The 24,177-nt window shown below is 41.0% G+C and overlaps 2 protein-coding genes across 2 annotated transcripts; both read left to right on the top strand.

Moving 5' to 3' along the window:
- Positions 1-110: 110 nt before the first annotated feature.
- On the top strand, positions 111-12,299 carry SS18L1 (SS18L1 subunit of BAF chromatin remodeling complex; the record flags this gene model as incomplete). The annotated part of the gene is made up of 11 exons (XM_082065502.1): positions 111-179; positions 3,545-3,621; positions 4,911-4,995; positions 5,779-5,923; positions 7,103-7,300; positions 8,284-8,448; positions 9,366-9,467; positions 9,862-9,954; positions 10,472-10,591; positions 11,712-11,839; positions 12,043-12,299. The coding sequence occupies 11 exons, from the start codon at positions 111-113 to the stop codon at positions 12,067-12,069; spliced, it is 1,209 nt and encodes a 402-aa protein (XP_081921628.1). The 3' UTR covers positions 12,070-12,299.
- Positions 12,300-15,745: 3,446 nt separating this feature from the next.
- MTG2 (mitochondrial ribosome associated GTPase 2) lies at positions 15,746-21,521 on the top strand. The gene is made up of 6 exons (XM_082065087.1): positions 15,746-15,992; positions 16,833-16,980; positions 17,528-17,643; positions 18,297-18,515; positions 19,631-19,769; positions 20,181-21,521. Exons 1-6 carry the CDS (start codon positions 15,765-15,767, stop codon positions 20,573-20,575), a joined length of 1,245 nt encoding a protein of 414 aa, XP_081921213.1. The 5' UTR covers positions 15,746-15,764; the 3' UTR covers positions 20,576-21,521.
- Positions 21,522-24,177: the final 2,656 nt, after the last annotated feature.

Below are 24,177 nucleotides of genomic sequence, written 5' to 3'. Positions count from 1 at the left end.
CCTCCCCATGCACTGCGGAGAATCTCTGCACGGCAATAGCAGCCAGATAATAACAATATTATTAGAGCCTGGAACCAATATATTATAGACACATAAAAAAAGCCCCCACCATGTCGGTTGCCTTTGCTTCTGCTCGCCCAAGAGGCAAAGGGGAGGTCACCCAGCAAACTATCCAGAAGGTAAAAAAGCATGCTTTTCTACAGACAATTTTAGACATTTATTCCGTCCACGCTCCTGTGGTTGAGGCAGGAGGTTTATTTCTAGGGCGATGAGGAGAACTCGTGAATTTGCGAGGGCTGCAGAGATGGACAGCTGGAGAGAGAGGTGGGGGAAGGAGGAGGAGGAGGAGGAGGTGGAACAAAGCAAAGGTGTTCAGAGCACTGCAAAGGGAGAGCCGGAGAAGGACTTAGGGAATAAAATTGGGATGGCACGTTCTGCTGCTCGCCAAGGGGAAAAAGGCTGCCAATAATACCTTGGGAAATTGCAATAAAATTTGCAAATATATTATTAATTTATGATGGTATGTTAGCTTCTGGCCCCTGAAAAATCTAACCTTGAAAACGAATTAAAATAAAATACTGCATTTGCAAAGCTTTTCTTTTGTATTTGGATGCAGAATTTTAATCTCGCAGAAGACAGAGGGAGCACCGATCACTGGTATTTTTCATATACTATTATTATGATTTGTGGTATGTTTCTTGATGCTTGATGACCAACAAAGGTTTTATAAGGTTTTCTCTGGAGAGGAGCTCTCAGAGGGGTCTCCTGAGGACGCCAGAGCAGAGGGGTCCTAGTTGGGAAGTTGTTGTTTCCTATTTCACAGGGCTGGCAGCAGGACTGTGCACACATCCTGACACCCCTTCCTCCTGCAGAAGGAAACGGTCTGGAAGGAAGGGGCTGGAAATGTCAATAAAGAACATGCACGTTTTTCCTTTTCCCGCTAATTCTCATTTGTACTTGTACCGTATTTCTCGCGTGCTCCGCGCTGCAGAGGTGCGTCATGGTGCGGTGGCACTGAGGTGTGTGGTCCACTCAGAAATGGTGACCAGTGGAGCAATGTCACCGGTAGTACAGCAATGACCTGGTCATCAGTGGGTTTTCCAGCCAAACCATCATCTGGTGCCAATTTGTGACTTATAGGGAAAAAAAACCCTCAGTGGAAGACTGTGACGGAACAGAGGTTAAGGCAGAACAAAGTGCCACAAGGGAGACCGAAGAGGTCACTTGGATCTCAGGAGACTTACGGGGAAACTAATCCCATTTTATTTAGCTCTTGCAGCATGTGTGGTATTGTGAACCCAGTAATTTTAAATATTAAAATATTTCAGACTCAGTGGATAAGGTTTTCTTTAACCTTCAGATTGGTTGGGGTTAGGACAGAATTCCACAGTTCAGATAGTTTGTACTTAAAACCATGAGAGTATCCACAGGCAAAGGGCAGCCAAAGTATCTTTGGTTTGATTTTCAACCCCTTTTTGCATATTCGTAAACTTTGTGGAAGCTTCAAAATGTTATTTCTTTACAAACAATGTGTAAAAACATTTCCCATCCCATCTACATTTGCTGGTGTGTCACCTGAGGACTGTTTGTCAGTGCTGGACTGTTGGCTGAGATTTTCTGTTGGATGAGTGGTGGTGCTGAGGAGGAGACCCGCGGGTACCGTTAATGGGATGTTTCATCGTCAGGGACAGAAACGGGGCCATGAGTGAAGGAGCAGGTGCTGGGAACTCAAAAATCCTCATTACCGTGAGCTTTCTCCAACATATACCACTGTGACAGAAAAACAAGATTACTCTTATTTCCTTTCATAGTATATAAGCAGCTTATTTTTATTTATTAATTCAATTTTGATAGTCTTTCAAAGCTGTTATTATCCCAGTACCAACTGTTCCTGAAATGGTTTTCCCGTAGGAAGTTAGAGCTTTGCGGTGCTTTAAAATTGTTCATCCAATAGCATTGGCGGGGCAGTAAACTTCAGTTTTTCTGTGCAGTGGAGATCAGAAATTGGTTCTTTTTTCCTAGTAAGTTAGGAAAAGACTTGTTCCTGACGCCTTTTTCAGTAAGCAAAATGTTTTCCAGCTAAATCTAGAAGCATAGCACTTTTCCGATGAAGGTATCTGTCATATTGCTTGGCCTCTTGCTGTTGAATACACATCTTAACTGAAAGTGAAAATACTGTCAGTGATACCTGCTGTGGAAACTGAAAAGGATGGGTTTATATTCTTTGCTAATACTATATACAGAATTTCCACTGATACAAGTGAAAATTCTGTACGATGAGGACAGAGCACAAAATAAAGAGCTGCACTGTACCGCAGGCAGGAGTATTTTCCCTTGAAATGACCCGCGGCGCCCAGGTTGCCATGAGAGCCCAGGTGGGCGTGCAGAAAAGTTAAGACCAACTTGGAAATGATGAGCAAGAAGCCGGATGAGCTGAGCTCCCTGAGGGAGTGACTTCCGTGGTCACCGAGCCCTTTGCATTCGAATGGGTCGAGTTTGTTCTGAGCAGAACACAGACCTACACAGATTAATTCACATTTAACTTATTAAAAAATGTTATTTTTTTCCCTCAAGAGTTCTTCTATCATAATGACACAATGGTTCAAAGGCCCAGTCTTTTAAGCTCTTAATAGTAGTGGTACCTACAAGCTGTATTATATAGTGAGTTTTTGCTTGATGCAAATCTAAATTTGTAAATATTGTTGTTATTTTTCCACTCATTCACCTGCATTCACAAGAAAGCTGAGGGAAAGAGACAAACTATTGTATTTGAAATTTTAAAACAAATCAAAGCATATTTTAAGCTTTTCGTTGCAGTATCAGTTAATTAAATAAAGGTCAGTGGCTCAGTTGTCCATCAGCCCTGATTTTCTTGGCACAAGTCAGTCACTAAAATGTACTGAATGAAGCTAAGCAAGCAGCCACTGAGACACATAAATTAATTGACATATAATGACTCTGTTTTCATTTTAAGCCCTTCCTGTATTAGAACTGAACTACCCCAAAGAACATATTGGGACGTAATTCTCTTAAATGTGCTTCCAGTAGATCCAGTAATGCAAATTTTCTACTTCATCAAGTTCAGTACATCAAGTCTGCACACACGAGTCCTATGCAGGAAAACCAGTAGGTTTAAATTGCTTGAAAGTATATTTCCTATTTGAAAGTAGGTATGTTTGTAAAGTCTGAAGTTTTGGAAAGGGCTGGACGATATTTTAGAATGAGGCAGAGGTATTTCTTAGTGAAAGTGTGTTCCTTCTTCAGCACAAAAGTCTATTGCCATTTAAGGTGCAAAAAAGGTAAGCCCAGTAATTCTCCTGAATTGAATATCTCAACTAACTCCTTTAAAGATAACTGTTCATAAATGATGATTTGAAAAGCACAATCTTGTGGCCCAATAAAGTCACATGCAGATACTTTGTAATATCCCAAGGCAACAAAACTGCATAAGACAGTGCGAGGGCGAGTGTGGAGTATCACAAGAACACAGGACTTTGATAGGATTCTCATAGTAACATGTTTTGATCATATTTCTTTTATGCAGATGCTAGATGAAAATCACCACCTAATACAATGTATTATGGATTATCAGAGCAAGGGGAAAACTGCAGAATGTACTCAGTGAGTATTATGAGGTTTGGGATGTCAGAAATTTTTGGTGTACTTAAGAACAGTATTATGAACAGTTCTGTTCACTCATCGCTAAGAAAACACTTGGACTATTGTTTTAGATTCACTTGTATTGAGAAATGTATATGGTTCTTGGAATAGAGGTTTGTTTTTTTTTTCTGAAGTATTTAATATTTGCAATATTTTAACAGATAATTTATTAAAATAATTATAAACAGTTATGGTTCTTGGACCACTTGCTCTATGCAGATTCATTAAATACAAGCGGAATCGGGTACAAAATAAATAACACATTTTCATCAGGAGGTAGTTAAATGTTAAGGATCAGCCCTGTGGTTATCTATGGCTAAAATGGTGTGCATGTGGACATACCAGTTTGTGTCACTGCTTACTACTCCTAATCTTGAAAGTAAAATACTTCTATAAACTTTAGGAGTTAAATCTCATTCAAGAAGAATAGCTGGTCTGCCCCGTGAAAGGTAAAGTTATGGGATCAAGCCCAGAAAGTTGTACTTTCACAAAAATTGTCTAAAAATGATAACTTTGCTAAAGAAGTCATGTCACCATTCTGGCTTAATTTTTATGCTACTTTTCCCACTTCGCAATCTTTTTCCCCCATATCAGAAGAAAACTCAGGCTAAAGAAGAAATTATTATTTTCCCCTTATTTTTTCCCCGTTTCCCAAAGTGTGACTCTTCACTTTGCTCGGTGGCACAGCGGTTGGTTTTCTTTTGTTAGTTTTTCACCTCCTGTTCTTCACGAGGAGCTTTCCCAGTTCACTGAGAGCTGTTGGTTCTGATGGGGTTTGCTTGGGTCAACACTCCAGGTGGAGCACGCTTGTAAAAAACCTTGTTGCTCTCAGCTTGCTGGCAGGGCAAACAGGTTTTGGTTTTGGGGGTTCTGGAATTTCATTACTACCAGGATCCTTGTTAAACAGAGAAAGAAAAAGTGGGTAATTGTTAGAGCAGCTGAGCGGGTGTCAATACCCAAAAACAGAGGTCCCAGCTTCATAGATGACTCCAAGTGCTTTCGGAGGACAGTGTATTTTACCTCTCCCTTCCCCCAGGTTTACCCATTGGTAAAAGGGGTGTTGAACGCACTAATCCTTGATGAAAAGTACGACAGCACAGATATAGGTCATTACTATTTATTATGACAGATGAAAAGTGGGCCAATTTAATTTAACTAATCATTTCTAAATAGCAAAAAAAAGATATAAAGGTTTGGAATTTTCTGTCTTGTTAACCCTTTCTAAATAAGCTTTACTCCTTATTCTGTAGATACCAACAAATCTTGCACAGAAACCTGGTTTATCTGGCAACAATAGCAGATTCTAACCAGAATATGCAGTCCTTGCTTCCTGCTGTAAGTACCAGTGCTACCATCAGGTATTTTTACTATGCCGGAGGGAAATGTTGTTTAATTCTGTTCCTGATCACTGTCAATAAAACATTTTTTAGTATTTTTCCAGCTGAAGTCTTGAAGTGGTCCAGTAGACCACTAAACAAATCAAAAGCTACTTTTACTGTGTTTAAAACGTATCTTTTGAGATATTTGTGTTAATCCGTGTGTCTGTACCTCAAGGTCTATATACTGCAAGTGGTGCAGGGGCACAGATCTGAACAGGCTCCATTTGTTCCAGATTCATTATTCTTCACCTATTCTTACTGTATTCTTTACTCAGGAAAAACATTCCACTGTTGTATATCAAAAATCTAATGCAGCGTTTTGGCATTGGTTTGTGTTATTCTTGCTGAATGGGTGGATTTCGGAGGTATCACACATAACACAAAACACAGCGTAGCTTTATGCCTGACAAAGGTCAATTTGTCAACACACTTTCTGTATTGTCTTTGCTAATGCAACCTCCCCCAGCAGTTATGTTCTAACCCACACAAAATGAAATTCATATGAGTAAGAAAGAATGGGCACAGATCTTCATGGTGCTGCCTGCCAGCTTTTCTGTATCGTGCTGAATGTCATTCACACACAGTCGAATTAAAGGTTTGTGCAAGCAAGCCCAAAACATGCAGAAAGCACATACTTAGTTGAGGCAGTTTTTACTCATAGTCAGACTAATTTGGGGGTTATTATTTTTCTAATTAAAACCTAACCAAAAATTCGCTTCTCCTCCTTGTTTGTTTGCAGCCACCGACACAAAACATGAACTTGGGCCCGGGAGGAATGACTCAAAGCGCATCCAACCAGTCTCTCCATTCCCAGAGCAACCTCAGCGATGCCATCGGGACGGGCCTTCCTCCGTCCTCCCTCATGCAGAGCCAGATCAGCAATGGTGAGCTGCCGGCCCCTTTGTGCTGCTTCGCTGTTGCTCGGCAACAAAATCATTAATGCAGAATATACTTACCGAGCTGTAAAAGACCTTTCCTAACTCACCTTTCAGGCATATGGGGATTTCAGGCACATGCGGAAATCATCACAAAATGGCTACAGTCAGTAATGATGTTGGCTTCTGCGAGGGCTCCGGGCTGCTTAGCGTTTCTATAGGGGAAATAAAAACCATTTTTTTTAGAAATGTGTAATAAAAATCATCAAGTAAAGATGCATCCAAGTTTTTAGTAAGAAAAATTATATATTGTGTTATTTTTCTCTTGAAGGTAGTGGGGTTGGCCAGGGCGAAGTGGAATTGCTTGCATGACTAACCGCCCAACCAAACCTTTAGATTGCAAACACCTTCCAGAATACGTCTTCTTAAACATAATCTGGTGTTGCCTCAGTCTTTGTCCTCTACAGAAGCTTGCAGGGATTGTTCTATGTAGCCAAAGAGTTTGCACAGGCATTCATATGAATAAGACAGTCTATTTGTTTCTTTTGTTTGTGCAACTAAAAAGAAACTAATCGAAAGACAATTTTTTTAAACTCTCTGTATTTTATAGTATGAACAATCTGTTTATTTATTTTGTAGTTCATAGTTATTTAGTCAGGTCTTGCTTCTGTGGGTCTTTCCCAGAGTGACAGAAAGATAAAACAGTTTCCTCAAATAGAAATATCTGATTGTAAAATCACAGACTCTGGCAGGGGGACTCGAGTCATGAAATTACTTCTGACATTTTTAAATATCTATTTGTGGTCAAGCTGATAGTACCTTTTAAACTAATGGATGAGGTACCTACTTGAAACAGTTACAGCTTGTAAAGTGAACTTATTAAATTTATCTGGGCCTTCTTTTGGAAAGATTTATTACCTAGTATAAGTCTTATAACAAGTCAGTCAGAACATTGTTTTGTGTTGCTAAGAATCTACATTTTCAGTGTCACTGTTGCTGGTTTTATTTATTTGTGCCCCCCGCCCCACCCGAGTTTTTTAGTGTAATTCAGTGCTGGTGGAAAGAACCAGACTGGCAGTCCTGGAGACTCGAGTCACCCGCGGAACAGAAGCAGCCAGGGCTTTAATGCTCACTGCACGTTGCAAATAATAGGCCAGATTTTCTTGTTGCTCTCTTTAATTTTTCCAGGTCCTAATCACGTGTCTATGCAGCAGTCAGGCCAGAGCACAATGCCCACAACCTCCCTGAGCATGAGTGTCAGCAGCCACGGGACTGGGCCCGGTTACAGCCATGCGGTGCCTGCGTCTCAGAACGTGCCAATGCAAGGCCAGGGGTCAATAGGCAATTATGTCTCTCGAACAAACATCAACATGCAGTCTAACCCAGGTAAACTCCCTCTTCCTCCTTCTGGGCCGACTTGACTTTTCAGTGACCTCGGAAGCTCACCACACATTAATTTGTTCTGTAAATATTTGCTGTAGACAGCGACAAACATCCGAGAGGAAAACGCAGCTTTAAGACATCTCTGAATTTCAAGGTGTCGGGCAGCGGTACAAGTCAGAACAGTTTCAGACTGGCTTTAACTTACACCGAATTGCTGTGGTTTGCAGTGAGCTGGGGAAAAGACTCTTAACTGAAAATGCAGCAGCTCTGATAGCCCTGGGCAGCAAATCCCACAACTATGGGCGGGATCTGAGAAGCACCTTTATCCAAGCTGAAAGAACCTGCCAAAGAGTACTACCCATTTACTGTTTGTACATTACTACCCCATTTTTGTTATGTTATTGCTACTTCGCACTGCTTGCAGGGCATAGAGAGACTAGGAGACAACTCAGAATCTCTTAATTTATAAAAATGTTTGCTGCTGAGTATTGAATGAGATGTCCAATGCGTAAGAGTTCTTTCTGACAATATGAAATTTAGGGATCGAATAAATCTTAGAATGTGAATTTATTTAAACTGTGTAATCATCTGGTATATAATCAGATGGAAGTAGAAGAGTTGATTAGAAAAGAAATGCAGCAATGAATTAGTCAGGAGGTGGGGAGGAACAAGCATCAGTTCTTATTTCTTTAATTCTACTGTAATAATGATTACGTTCTTTTAAATAAACTGAGAATAATCAAGGCTAGATGTATTTTTACATGTCTGACTGATGCAAATGGAAAGAACTGACTGTGTAGTAACATCCTTTCTGGATTACAGTGCAGCAGAGTTAAATACGTGTAGTAGGAAAATATCCCCCCTGTGGAAAACTCACAGAATTATCAGGATACATGTTAGTCGAAGGTTCTAACTTGCTTCCAAAGAAACTGGGGTGAGAACTGTCACAGCCTTTTAGAAACCAGCCTTTTCCCTGTACATCATAGTGTCCATGATGCACCAGCAAGCAGCAACGTCACATTACAACTCGGCGCAGGGGGGGAGCCAGCACTACCAGGGCCAGTCCTCCATCGCCATGATGAGCCAGAGCAACCAGGGCAACAGCATGATGGGCCAGCGGCCCATGGGCCCCTACAGAGCTTCACAGCAAGGTAACGGCTTGGGCTACTTACTGATAGAGTTATCATTGCATTGATGATATTCGGTCTGTCCTGTGGGGGTAAGTAAGCCGACAGAATTTCCAAGTCACCCTAATGAACAGGGAATCCCATCCGGGAACAGAGGAAATCTTGGATGGTGGAAGGACCACGACAATCAGATTTATTTATTTAATTATTTCAGGTGTTTAGAAAAACAAGTCTATCTAAGAACAATCAGATATCTCTAAAGAAAAGATGAACAATTTGATATACAGCTCACTCAAGCCTCTGGGAATCTTTTCAGTTCTTTCAAATGGTATTGGATCCGCCATAACATGGTACAGTTACCAAGGAACACATTTCTGCAGAGAAGATATATTTTTCCAGCAATTAGTGTGAAAAATTAGGCCAAGGAAAAGAAAACACCAGAGGATAGCTACCATGCTCTAAGACCTCTCTGGAAAAAGTTCTTAAGAGGTAATAAAGCTGCTAGACTGATTTTAACACAAACTGGATTTTGCTAAGAAACAGATTAATATATTAAATAAAATATATTGAATTTTGACTGTGTTTTAGAGCAGGAAATATGTTCCTGAGCTTTCTAACAACTCGGATCAGTAGATGAAATGTAGCCATTAGTTTCAGTATTGCCACAGAAGTGAGTGGTTTTAGGACATGTTACTGACTTGCGTCATTTCAGTTTCAACCAGTTTTTCCTGAGAATAGAAATTTATTTCCTTTTTCTAGTGAGCAAAACATCTTTGAAACTTCTCTCAATGTACAAATGTACACAGTTTGTTTACTTATCCAGATGTAAACACCATTTTCTAAAAAAAAAAAATATATATATATATATATATATATGTAAGAAAAAGCCATCCCTTAGGAGTCTACAGGCTCAGTTTGCTCTCTCCTGTCTTTGCCTGCAGGTTCCTCGCAGCAGTACATGGGGCAGGAGGAGTATTACAGTGAACAGTACAGTCACGGCCAGGGCTCGTCAGAGCCCATGAATCAGCAATATTATCCCGATGGTAAATCCTCCGAGCTGTCGTCACTGGAATGCTGCTGTAGACCCGCATGACCGTCACATCCAAGGACATGGCAAAGCCATTACGGTTCATTTCCAGTTGAAATGCTAGAAAATTCTAATCCCAGGGCATGGGAGCCTGGTACACAAACATTCACATCAGTGCATCCCGCAATCCAAACTGCTTCAAAAAGAGCACAAAGCCAAGTTTGGATTAGTAAATGCAAGGGATTTATCCATAGGTGTGACTTCCCTTGCCGTGTATTTGACCTTCTAAGTGGTCTGTATTTCATTTTTGCCTCATCTTTGTACATAAGCAGCTTCATAATACACCATTCAACAATACATCTATAGTTATATCAACAACATATCTGATGAATCTTTGCGATTCCTTGCAGGACATGGTGATTATGCCTATCAGCAGTCATCCTACACTGAGCAGAGCTATGACAGGTCGTTTGACGACTCTACACAGCACTATTATGAAGGAGGTAGGAAAATACATTGGCAATCTTTGTAAAACAAAGCTCTAATCCCCTAAAACACTAGTGAAAGGCTTATGAAAATGTAAAATATGACTTGAAATCTCTGCATCACTAAGTGCTACTTACCTGTTACTTAAGGAGTGCCCAGGAAGCAGAGTTTAGCTATTTTATATGGAGACTCTATCAGACAGGATCCACAGCATCATGTCAGTGATATCTTTGTGACTCTTTTTCTTCAGAAACACTTCTGGGATTAAAAATTCCTTTGGGGAACAGGTTCCTTGTTTTTTTGTTTAGTGATGTGTATAGATAAACAGCTCTCTCCTGTTCAAAAAAACCCTAAAAATCACTGAAGACATAAACATCCTGATTGGCAAAATGCAATCATCTGTTTCTGAACAGAGCACTTGTCTATGAGTTCCAGACCAAGGCTCTTTATGTCGTTGTTTTCCTTATGATTCACATGTACAGTGAAGTACCTGCCTCATCTATAACCAAATTGTTTCAATTCTTCCCTGGTTAGGAAATTCTCAGTACAGCCAGCAGCAGGCAGGATACCAACAGGGAGCTGCACAACAGCAAACATACTCCCAGCAGCAATACCCAAATCAACAGAGTTACCCAGGACAACAGCAAGGATACGGTAAGAAAACCATCACAGACCAGTCAAGCATTTGCAATTCTGCATCCTGATGCCTCCGTTCCTAAGCTAAAATGTGCTGTAGACGATTTCCTGGATTAACCTTGGACATCTATGTACCAAAACTAGCTGAAGAGCATAGCATGAAAAGGGATTGTGGGCAGTAACATACATTAGTACAGCACTGCATTCCATACTGTCATGTTAGCATCCTGAATCTCTCTCTCATGCAAGATAGAAAGTTCACTTCGCCTTTGAGGTAGCTTGTATGTATCCTCAGTCTTTGGGAGAATTAGAACATTTCAGGTTATTTAGTATGAAAACAGGGTCTGGAGAGATTGGAATAAAGACCAGCTTCAAGGCAAGGGTCTGCTGGTGCATCTCCCTAATGGGATGGTACTTTGAACTGGTCATGTTGATCCAACTTAATAAATTGATGTTGATGTAAACAGCAAAGCCATTTTAGAAATGTAAAATCTCATTAAATTGATTGACACCTGACTGTGGTACTAGTAGATAGTTCAGACTACTAAAACCAGACATATTCTGTTAAATTAAACCCCAGTTCAGTTTATGATGTTAAAATCTGGCCTCCTCTTTTTAAAGGTTATTCTTCATAAAAATCCAGCAAAAAAAGTGCACATAGCCATCTATATACAGAATATACAGTCCCAAATAAAAGGAAATCATATCCCTGTGCAGTTGTGTGTCTGATTTCCATGTTTTTGCAAGAGATTTCTTAGGTTCTGCCTGGTCAGCAGGGCTTACGGTGGATAAATAGGAAGTTAAATGTGCAATTGTTACTAAAGTAAAGGCCAGGTAGCTGCAGATAGGTAATAGCTGAGCTGTGCCAATAGAAATTTCAGAGAGGCAAGTAACTTAAAAGTATATCTTATTTTCTGAGCAAAGTTTGAAACTTGAACTGAAGTTTACACTGCTTCAACTAGAACATTATTAGTATTAACCCTTTGTAGCATGAAGCTAGAGGGGAGGTCTGGGCAAATTTACTTAGAGTTCACACTTGCAGGGTGTACTTTGTTACCATCATGCTTTACACGGTGTTAACCATCAGAACTCTCCCTAGCAAATGGAGCTGTAGTAATAGATTCTGGTGTCTTCTCAGGTCCTGCACAAGGAGCTTCCTCACAGTATTCGAGCTACCAACAGGGACAGGGGCAGCAATATGGAAGTTACAGAGCTTCTCAGACAGGCCCATCCGCTCAGCAACAGAGACCTTACAGCTATGAGCAGGTAAATTGTCTAAATCTCTACTAGCAAAAAGCAGATTGAGCTGTTAGCTTTGCAGAGAAAGCTATCTGATCATTTGATGCAGGCATATTGGTGATACTTCAGTGGGTTTTTCAAAATTCATAGACCAAAAGAAATTGTCTAACTCACTGTTTGTAAACCTCTGGTATATTCTTCTCCAATGCTCTTATTTCTCTTTTTTATAGGGACAATATGGAAATTACCAGCAATAAGAGAATACGATCCTGTATCGGATTAATTTCAATCGTATATCCATCTTTTGAACTGGATGTACAGGCAGTTTTGATTAATTGTAATATGTTGGTTACCCCTTAGCACAAAGCAGCGTCTGTATGTGAACAGTGTTCATTTCATGCTGGATATGAAGCAGTGCACTACTGGTAACAAGACAATGCTTTAATGGTTTGATATTTGGTGCTGTGTATAGTATTGTATGTTGATACAATGCAGAAGTTTTTTTTCATTTACTCCCCCCCCCAACCCCATTCTTGATGTTTCTAAATAGCTTTAGGATCATTCGATCACAGTTGTGCCCCGCTCTGGAAAAGAGCCAGGTTATTCTGCAGTCTGGCTCGATACAAAGCCATTCAGTCCAGGGAGGGATCCTGCGGTAGGTTACTGATCTTTTTTAACTGAATACATGGAGGATTACCTGCCAGCCTCCGAAATCCATGGCTCTGAACTTTATTTCTTAAGAACAAGGGGATGGATGCATTCCTTATGTGAAGACAGTGCTATGCTAGATGATAAAAAGAAAATTAACTGCAACTTCTGTAATACCTACCTACCCAAGTCGAATCATTCAGTAATCTGCCTAAGTCCACATTTCTGTTTTACAAGTTACAGAAAGAGGTTCAACACCTGTATTCAAGGAAGTGTTAATCAGTAGAGGCACTTTTTATAGATCCGTATAAATCAAGGTATTTCTGTCATGGAAAGAAATACAGAAGGGAGCTCCGAGCTCTGCAGTGTCAGCCTACTAGGCGACAATATTGCTTCATATTGTGCTTAGCTGAGAAAAACATCTGCTAAAACTCCAGTCTTAAATATGCTACTCCAAATTTTATAGCTCGCATATACATTTTCATGCCACATTTCACAAGCAGGTGGCTGGCATCCCTTCTTTATTTCCCATTCTTCCATTGCCTTTGCTCAGATTTTCCAGCAAGCGCTATAACCATAAATATTGTCAAATTTTTGGTTGATTGTTCGTGTAGCTCATCATCACTTTTATTTTTCTCTTGTAGCTTGACAGAAATAGTTCAGAAGTAAAATAAAAAAAAAATCCGTCTTTACTGGAGATAAGCAAGTAAATTCAGCTTTAATTGTGAACCAATATCATGCATATAGAGAGGGGAACTCTTAATGGGGTCAACCAGTGAGAGAATACCTAGAGAGAGAGAGAATTTAGAAATAAAAACTAGTGGTATGTGAAAGCCAGTATGAACAACGTTAAAGTCACTTCTATTCAGTTTTATATGTTCTTTAAAAGTGTTTTAAAAAAGCACTTATAAAGTGCTTATATAAAGTGCTGAACAAAACACCATGTCCAGATTTCTCTGAGGCAAAAGGCTGGGATGACGATAATCCATGAGCATTTTTTAATATGGGATTAATTTCAAATTTACAATAGAAATACACCCTCTGTAGGATTTTCTCCTTTTATTTGCCTGAGCTGGTGTATTTACGGGATTTTGAGTTCTAGTACTTCATATTTTGAAAAAGCAACACCACAGGGAAGGAAAATAACAGATCTCTCAATTTGTTACTTTTTTTCCTGTAGAGGAAGGTCGTTAACTGGACTGCTCAAGAGTTGACTGTTAAATGTTGTCCAAGCACTGCCCTTGCTACATTACTGATTTTAATTACTGATAATAGAAGACTTTTTTCAGTCAGTCCTCATTTCTCTCATCTTTCCTGCTGGTGTTTTCATATGAATAAGTACTCTCAAATAGCAAGGAATGGAAAAGAAGTAAGATTGTTTTCTTTACAATATATTAATATTACAGGTAGCCAGAAGAATGCAGTATTGCTCTTTGCCAGCTTGGAAATATGCCTTTTATGTGGTTTTTGAGAGAATATGAACAACAATTGAAACAAAACAGCAACATTACACCAATCTGAAATGTCTTACATTAAGAACTTCTTGAATGTTGTGTATATAATGTATTTGAAAAAGCACTTTGGAAATAGTTTGTACATTTATTTCCTAATTTATACATGATTTTTGGTGTTAATATTTCTAATTGTTAATAACAAAATGTTTATTTAATGTGTTGTCCATTTTTATGTATTAATGTGGAAACAAAGTGATGCCAGCATTTTGACTTCTTCCATTAATTGTATCATTTTCTGTTTTGTAATACAGAATGCTTGAAAATTGTTTAGGTTAAATATTATCTGAAAACGAAGTTGGTGGTACTTTTCTTATGACACAGACTTTTGAATGGAAACAACAGATAAAAGGAGATTCTTGTGAGTTGCACCTTCTCCAATACACTTCATAGATAATTGTCACAGAATCACAGACTGTCCTGAGCTGGAAGGACCCACAGGATCATTGGTTCCAACTCCCGTCCCTGCACAGGACACCCCACGGTTCACACCGTGTGTCTGCAGACGTTGTCCAGTCTCTTCTTGAACACTGTCAGGCTTGGGGCCGTGACACCTCCCTGGGGACCCTGTTCCAGTGTCCTGTACCCTCTGGGTGAAGAACCTTTTCCTCATGTCCCAGCTGACCCTCCCCTGGCACATCTTCCTGCCATTCCCTCGGGTCCTGTCATGTGTGGATGACAAAAGCTTGTTCCATCTTTCAAATTATGTGATAGAATTATAGAATCGTTTCGGTTGGAAGAGACCATCAAGATCATTGAGTCCAAACACTAACCTGACTTTAGCACTAACCCACATCCCTGAGAACCTCATCTACGTGTCTTTTAAACCTCTCCAGGGATGGTGACTCCAGCACTGCCCTGGGCAGCCTGTTCCAATGCCCCACAGCCCTTTCCAGGAAGAAATTGTTCCCAAGATCCAACCTCAACCTCCCCTGGTACAACTTGAGGCCGTTTCCTCTCATTGTGTCCCTTGTTCCTTGGGAGCAGAGCCTGACCCCCCCTGGCTCCAAGCTCCTTTCAGGCAGTTCAGACATCAGAAGGTCTCCCCTCAGCTCCTGTTCTCCAGCTGAACCCCCCAGGTCCCTCAGCTGCTCCCATCACACTTGAGCTTGGAGGAGACTGAGGGGTGACTCATTCATGGTGGTCAATATGTAAAGGGTGAGTGTCAGGAGGATGGAGCCAGGCTCTTCTCTGTGACAACCAATGATAGGACAAGGGGCAATGGGTGCAAACTGGAACACAGGAGGTCCCGCCTAAATATGAGAAGAAACTTTTTCATGGTGAGAGTGCCAGAGCCTGGCCCAGGCTGCCCAGGGAGGTTGTGGAGTCTCCTTCTCTGCAGACATTCCAACCCGCCTGGACACCTTCCTGTGTAACCTCATCTGGGTGTTCCTGCTCCGGTGGGGTATTGGACTGGATGAGCTTTTGAGGTCCCTTCCAGTCCCTGACATTCTGTGGTTCTGTCTGTGAATCTGTTCCTGCCCTGCTCAGCCCGGGGATGCGCAGGGTCGCTCTCTCACAGGCTAATTTAACCCTTACGGGAGCGAGCTGCGTCCGGGAGGTTCTAGGCTGGGACACGAGTGCCTTTGCGCGCACCCCGGTGCCCAGAGTCTCCTGGCGGCTGCCGGTGTACGAGCGGCACCCGCGGGCTGACGGGAGACGGGCAGAAACCGCCGGGAGCCGCCGAGCGCACCTTCCCGCGCTTTCGCCGCAGGGGGCGGGGCAGGGGGCGGGGCTGGCGTGCGGGCGGCCGTTGGGCGGGGCGGGCGGGGCCGGCGCGCCGGTCGGGCGCCATGTTCGCTCTGTGCTGGGCCGGGCCGGGCGGCCGGGCGGTCCCGGCGGCTGTCAGTGCCTTGGTGCCGCGGTGCGGGGCCGGCCGGTCCCATTGGCGGTCAGCCCTCCTCCTCAACCCGGTGCCGCTGCCGGCGGGGGGCCGGCAGGCGCCTTTCTCCACCACCTGCGTGAGGTGCTCGAAGAACAGGCGGCTGAGGCAAAAAAGAGTGATTTCGGAAAGGAAACTGGTAAGTCCTGGAGTGAATCAGCTGTCGGTTTGCAATGCAGTTGCCTCTCGGATACGTCTCAGCAAGCAGAGCTTATCGCCGTTCTCTACTCACGATGATCGAATAGATGCTTTTCATGCGAGGAAATATCTTTCTAAAATCTGGTAAACTTACTGAATAGTGAGGAAATAACTCTGCCATGTGATACTGTGGGTGTTCAGAGGGTTGTGTAGCACTAAGTGTGACTTTAGCCCCAGCCCCTTGAGCCGGCAGCGAGCAGAGGTCCAGAAGGCAGGAAGTCTTACGTAACTTTAAGGCTAAAATATTGTTTAATTTCTCACTGCTTTTATAGTGTTACATAGTAATCGGATGCCAGACAGACAGCATTTTATGTTAAAGAAACTGCAGGGTCCTAGAACAACTTTTTTTTTTTTTTTTTTTCTAATTATGTGCCTATGGAATATCTTATTTTCCAGTGATCACTAAATCACTTCCAACTTCAAGCAATCACTTCATATCTCGCCATGTGGTGGTGCCAAATACTTCTCTGAAAGAAGCTTTTAAAGAGATCACTGCTCATAGCATAACTTAAATTTTCAGGAGTTGAGGGTTTTTTTAGTTGCTTGTCTTGGTATCAATACTAATACAACTTTTCCTCCCTCACATACTGTTGGGGCTGTTTAATTGAAGTGACCCTTATTGCTCATTCTCATTATAAAGTCCCTTAGTAATTGACAGAATTTGAATGTTACCACAATGAAGGTTGTGTGCTCTCTTTTCATCTGGATATGTGAACAGTCCACATGTTGGAAGAAGACCGATAAACTGTACTTAAAGGATACAAACCCATCCTTGTTACAGACACGCTACTTCGTGGATCACCGCAAAGTGCGTGTGGTTGGAGGCCAAGGAGGAGCAGGAGGTCACTCTTTTCACAGTGAACCCCGAAAAGTATTTGGAGGTCCTGATGGTGGAAATGGGGGTGATGGGGGTCATGTCATCTTGAAAGGTAACACTCACTAGTTCTCTTTTGTTTCACGTTGTCTTATCACTTAAATGTCAAAAATGTTAAAATGGTTATTTCTGTATAAGATGTCTTTGCTTTTGAAGCTTTGCCCTGAGCTGTTGTAACAGGGACATAAATGACACTGGCAGTGTTAGAAAGCATTTTTTGAAAATCAATATATTTTGCAAAAATTTTAGTGGCTGGTGCCACTTACGATAAGGCTGGGATCTGATCAACTTTTACTCGTAAGATGAATAAAACTGCTTCTTCTACCACCCTGCTGCAAAATCTGCTAATTTTAAAAAAATGAGTAATGGTTGATTTTGGAATGTCCGCTTAATAAAGTGCATGGTTAATAAACCTAAAAAGATATGTAAAGGCAGTTAAACTTTATCATAACTTACATTAATGTTAATCTTCCCTGATGTTGAGACAGTAAATAGGATATGCATTCATGCAGTATTCAAAAAGAGAAAGAACAATCAAGAAGTTTCTCTTCTGTGCCTGTTCTGCTAAAACAATGTGTTTAAAATATGCATATTTTTTACAGCTGATCAGCAAGTGAAATCACTTTCTTCAGTCCTCCCCTTCTATCAAGGTTTTAATGGAGAGAGAGGAGGACGCAAAAACTGTTACGGAGCTAATGGTGCATATGTGTATGTTAAAGTAAGTAAATTAAGGTTGTGTGCTACTGTGTTAGCTTTCTGTTAACACTGCTGATCTGAGAGCTGGATGACCTTATTGTGAGAGAATCTCATGTTTGTTATTTTCATGGAGCCTTGTGTTCTGTCTCTGCTGAGACAGGGCTGGTTGGCACATTGACAGATCAAGCTGCTTGAAATTGTTTATAAAAATTAAAGTTCTTTGGAAGGTACACTTGACCCAAACAAATACGGTTCTGATTTGCTTTACTTGCAGGCATCATATGCCTAGAGCAATCACAGCACACAACTTCTTAAATGGGAGCGGAAGCAGACTTTTTTCTTTTGTACTTTTTTTTCATCAACATGCCTGTTTTGGTGCACACATACAGTATGTTTCTTAGGTCACTACTGTGCTTAGGCCTCTTTGCATAAAATGAGAGAAAGAGGCTTATAGTACTGTTAACATTTTAATGAAGTGTAAATGTCTGACAGTGCTGTTTGGGTCCAGAAAGCGAGCCTCAGGAAGTAGACTTCTGTTCTTGGATTCCCCAGCTTGAGAATGTGAAGGAATAATTTTCAACCAGTCTGAAATCAGCTGGTCAAATATCTGCTGAACTCAGCTCTGCTGCAGACTTTTAGCATCAGCGTAATGCTTGGATCTCTCTTCACTCTTAGGTCCCTGTAGGTACGTTGGTTAAGGAAGATGGGGAAGTTGTCGCTGACCTCACTAGACATGGTGAAGAGTATGTTGCAGCTTACGGGGGAGCTGGAGGGAAAGGTAATCGCTTTTTTCTTTCCAATGAAAATCGAGCTCCAACGTTATTCACTCCGGGAGAGCCAGGGCAGGAAAGGGTCCTCCATTTGGAACTCAAGACAACAGCTCATGCAGGACTGGTGAGTGTCCAGTGGTTCTTCAACTCCCTTATTGCTGTAGGATGACATTTGACTGACTGAAGAAATAATGTTTGATAACATTTTTGTTAGCCTTTTGGTTTGCTTGTTTAGAGATGCAACTTGATGCTTTCTTGTTAGTAGTTGGTAGAAGGATATCCGAAATGATTTGCAGAGCTGTCACTCTTTTGCTATTTGACGTCATCCTACTTTCACTAAAATCAACACTATATATAGAAAAGCAATGTGCAAGATTCATGGGTGATTAACAGATTTGCTGATGATGTACAGCAGGCTTGGCCTGCTGATTCTGCAGGAGACCAGTACAGTATGGAGGGTTATTCTAAATTAGTTTCTGTTTTCTTGGTTTTAAAAAAATAAAAATGTATAAAGTTCAAATCATCTTCTATTTCATCCCTATATTTCTCTTTTTACAGGTGTTAACATTTGACTTCATTAGTTCCAGGTTTAGCATCCTCTGAAATTAAAATACTATTTAGACATGAATGCTAAGTCAATTTAGGATATCCCAGAGTATCTTCATTTCTAGAATGGGTTTGTTTAAATTCTTGCCTTGCCCCAGAAGGCCAAGCTTCAATTTAATTCTTTGATATCAAGAATATGAGAGAGCTGTAAAATCCCAAGCTTGTAGGCATTCTGGTTACTTCTAGGCCAATGTATGTTCCTGAATCAGGGACAAAGTTAATTGTGAATTCTTTTGGAAAATAATAAATAACACAGTTAAAAAACACAGATAAAATGGAAAGTGTAGGACTAAGTGTCATATCATTATTTCAGGGTAAAAGTGTTCTTATGGTATGTACATTTTTGGTTCTGAACAAGGGAAGTACTTAGGATGGCACTAAGAAATTTTAGGGGACCCTTCTATATTTGGTCTATTTAATGCTTATGATAAAGTACACATATAAGTAAAACAGTGTTTAGGAGAAACAAAAAAGGGAAAGCAGGGTGTTTTTCAAACCTAAGTACACAAAATTAATGTTGTTATATTCGTGCTTGAAGAACTTTGCCACATCTGTAAAAGCTTACTTTTTTTTTTTTTAATTTAAATCAGGTTTAACCTAGAACTATGGCTTTAATAAGTGTTTGTATTCCAGGTGGGCTTTCCCAATGCTGGCAAATCATCACTTTTGAGAGCAATCTCCAATGCAAGGCCAGCTGTGGCTGCCTACCCATTCACAACCCTAAATCCCCATGTTGGCGTCGTTTGCTATCAAGACTATGAACAAGTAGCAGGTAAGAACTGTAGGATGTTTTGTGTACCTTGATGGCAAGTTGTGTCACCTGGGTTATTCTTTGAAATGCTCCAGAAATAAGTTTAGCAGTTCTTTAGAATTCTTGTGAGTTCTAAATAACTTCAAACAAAACAACACAGAAAGCCCATTTCACGTTCACTTTTATGTGCCCTCGATATCAAACTAGCAACTTGTATTCTGTCTTCACTGGAATACTCCAAATGTAGGGGTTTTAAAAGATAATAGCAGCCAAACTTAATGTGAGGTATGCTTTAATATTGATGCATTGAGATGTAATTGTAACAGTGCTTTCACTGGCCAGTAAAAGACAGTTTTGGTTTTGTTGTGTTGTGGGGTTTTTGGGGTTTTTTTTGGATCAGTTGGATTCACTGTCAAATTTCTCCCATCGCAGTTGCTGACATTCCTGGCCTAATAAAAGGTGCTCATCAAAACAGGGGCCTCGGGATGGCCTTCCTCAGGCATATTGAACGCTGCCGCTTCCTCTTGTATGTGGTGGATCTCTCTGTGTCTCAGCCTTGGATTCAGCTGCAGGACTTAAAATATGAACTAGAACAATATAAAAAAGGATTGTCTGAGAGGCCTTCTGTTGTCATCGCGAATAAGATCGACCTCATTGAGTCCAGGCTCAATCTGCCGCTCCTTAGGGAACAGATAGATGAGCGTGTCATCGCAGTGTCTGCACTGACAGGGGACAACCTGGAGGAACTGTTCTTGCATTTGAGAGAACTGTACAACGCTTACGTGAAGACAGAACAATCACAAGGGCAAAGCCCAGTCAAGTGGTAGGAACCAGACCTACTGTGAACTGTACTGGAAGGAGGAAAAAAAATCATAATTTGATTAGATTACATCTGTGTGGTTTTTGGTTTATTTATGGGGGGTTTTTTGTTTGTTTTTTAAATGCAAGGGTCACAGCATTTGGACTTGTTCTGGACTGCTGCATTGGAAAGATTCTTTTGTTTGCTCACCTCTGAGATATCTCAGGTGTTGTACAACAAAATCTGAAAATTGTAATCATGATGAGTGTTGAACTGGAAACCTGGATCTTGTTTGGTATTAGATAACTAATTATGGAACGAAGTGAATGCTATCTAGTAGAAATGACTGAAATTCAGGATCCGCAGGAGATGCTGGCTTGCTTTCTGCATCAGAGTGAAGTGACGTCTCAATTTTTCACTAGTCAAAAACTAAAATAAAAATGACGTGGTCCCATGTTTATCTGTTTTTATACCATTCCAATTCTGTTGTCCTGTACAACTTTGCATTTTTCATCCCTAGTGCTTCTGAATGGCGCATCCTTAAAAGTCTGGCTTTCCTGGAGTCCATGAACGATGGACTTTTTTCCTTGAATGCCCGTGACTGGACGGGGCAGTCTTGTTCAATCTCTAAATTAAAGCTCAGCTTACACCCTCCTGCTCGATCAGTGTTGGGATCAGCTCTGTGATGGTAATTGTGAATTAGAACTAAGTTTGCTTGTATAAGAAAGAAGGTGCATACCCCTTCTTAAGATCACAGGTTTTTATTCTGAATAAATGCAATGTTGACTCAAATGCCTGGATTATTAAATAAAAATATAAGCAAACCAGATAATTACCTGTTCTAAATTCACATTCTGAGTATTTCTGTCTGTGATCAGATGTGGAAAGTAATCTCTGCATTATAAGCAGTGATATTGGTATAAATATGATTGGGGAAAAACGAAAACAAATATTAAATCCCAAAGTGGCTCTCATATTTTGTTTCACACTTGCTTCATCCCTGGGATTTACCCAACTGAATTATGTAGAAATTAATATTCAGTTCAGTCCTTTTGTTTCACTTTTTGCAGCATTTTTAGGCTTCACTGTTGTTTTTCTTTCTGTTACTACATGTTTTTCAGCCACATTTAATAAAACCAGGAGAAGATTGCCTGAACACAAAAGCTGGTGACGGTACTTTGCAGAGCATTTGATACCTGCAAATACTCTGCGTTCTCTGTATTGTGTGTTTGGCGGTCTTTGAGAACGAGAGAGGCTGCTTTCAAAGACTCTGTCCTCACAGGAGCTTTCACGCTTTCTTCCTAGTGTTTGTGCAACCTCTGTTCTTAGAGTGGAGATTATTTTGTGTACTGACGTGCAGAAAGCACAGCAGGTCGCCGGGTAGCTTAACAGAATCTCCAATTGATCATATAATTGGTTTCTTTCTTAACATCTCAGCCACCTGTTCTGAGATGACAGTACCAAGTCCGTAACCACATGCTTGTGGGGTTCAAAGAGGCTTCATGGTGCTTCTACTCCTTCGTCTGTCAATGAAAAGTGCCAAATTGCTCCTTTTTAGTGTTGGAACAACTGTTTGTAGGAGCTTGAACTTACTGTAGTCAGTGTACACCTGTACCAAGTGAGGTAACCTTGTGCTGGAGGTCCCTGTGGTGATGCCGGACAAGCGGCCGCGTGCTGCTCCGCGTGACACAGACGTGGTGGCTTGGGTCACATTTCTCTGTACTGTTCCTTCAGTTTTAGCGTGAAGATCTCTTGCATCCCACTCTGTCAGGTACAGAACTGCAGAGTCACCTCTGGTTCTGCTGAAAATAAGGTATTTACAAAGGAAACTTGGAACAGAGAAGAAAAAGTAATCAGGTTAAGAGAGAGAATGATGAGTTGTGCCAGGGAAGAATGATGTGCTATCACATTTCTTCCCACTTCTTTTTTTTCTGGGGTTGGGGTGGGCAGGCTTAGGTTTTGCTTTAGATTTTGGAGGGGTTTGGGGGAATTTCTTCTGCATGCCTTTCCTTAACTAGCTTTTGCTTTCCTCTGCTGAACCCTTTGATGTTGTCCTTGCTTTTCAAGTTGACAAGAGGAAAGAGATGAGGGATTTTATTTCTCTTTCTGACAATGAGCCTTGGGAATGGAAGCCCAGTCTGTTTTATATTTCCTAGAGAAGCTTGAGCCGTAATTTTGTTGGGCACTTTACAGTTCTAGTACTCATCTTTTTAGTACATGATTACAAGTATATTTCAGTGCTAATTGTGTTTGTTTATATTTATTTGCAATCCTCTCCTCCTTTGTAGATTATTGTGAAGTGTAGGTGGTATCAATTGAACAGGAAAAAAGAATGTTAATAAAAAACAAGCATTAAAAAGGACCACACTTCTTAAACATATGGATATTGAGGACTCATTGCAGTACATCAAATAAAACATTGAATCAGTGTGTTTAAGCATGGTATATTTTGCAATCTGCTTATACAGTTTTGGTAAGCACTTTTTTTTTTTTTTAATTACTTAATACTTTTTGAGGTGAATCAGAATGTGTTTGCACTGAATTGAACAGACAGCAAGAAAAATGAGCCCCTTGCTGAACTCACACCGAGCAGTTCGGCTCTGCTGCCGCACCGCGCTGGGAGGAGAGCGAGTCCGCTCACCCCAGTGCTGGGCGGACATAACTTCTGTGTGAATTTGTGGTGGGTTAATAGATACTCAGACTTGAACATGTTTAAAAACTTCTAAACTGTTGGTTTTAAACGTTTATTCCAATTACAGAATTACAGGAATGGCTATGAAGCAGAGACACTACTGCTAGTAGAACAGGACCATATATAGTTTGCGTGTTTGTCCAAGCTATGGGATCCAGAACACCAGCTGAACTCCTCTGTGGTCCCATCTACCCCAGGATGTTGCAAACTGGGCTCCTGGGCTGGCACTCCTAACGCAAGGTTAATGTTGGGAGCAGAGAGCAGGTGTGCTGCAGGTGTGCAACTTAATGAGGTGTTAATTGAGTGACAGGTGGAACATAACGAGGGAGTGGACAGGCTGTTGGGATGCTAATGTGTTGTTTGAACTTTAACTCTGCAACGGAAATCAAAGGACAATATATACTTTGGCTTAATCTGTCTACAAATATCATTGTTGTGTAAAAATTGGTTTTTACTAGCAGCAAGATTACTTTGGGAGCTCTTATTTTTGGAGACACCATTATCGGGAGATTGTTGTCTTGCATAAAAGCTGTGAGAGATGGGGCTTTTTGGGAGCAGTAGCACATTGTGCAGTGTGTGTAGGGAAAATAGTTAAGTTTGGAGCTCAGTGTGCCTTCAGCAGGTCTACAGCCCTGCATTCCTGCAGAAGCTATATTTTGGTTTTGAACCACTTCCGTTAACGATGAAGCTCATCACCACTGTGAAAATGGCTTTGATATAAATTAAAACTTTGTCCTGATATTGCTGAGCTTCATCCCAATATTGATGTGTGCCTGGCCTTTAAAGAACAGCTTTATTTTCTTCTGCTTATCTTCCATGCTACGGTTTCCAGAGCTGTTCCCCATTAACAACTTTCCCCATCTTGTTAAATAGGGATTAATTGTGCCTGCACTATGGAGGTCTGGAAAGACTGAAGTTATTAATATTTGGAGAGGAGC

The sequence above is a fragment of the Streptopelia decaocto genome (assembly GCF_964273445.1).
Source record: "Streptopelia decaocto genome assembly, chromosome: 14".
In the NCBI taxonomy this organism is placed as follows: Eukaryota; Metazoa; Chordata; class Aves; order Columbiformes; family Columbidae; genus Streptopelia; species Streptopelia decaocto.
The sequence above is the reverse complement of the archived record's forward strand: the minus strand, read 5'-3'. Positions and strand labels throughout refer to the sequence as shown.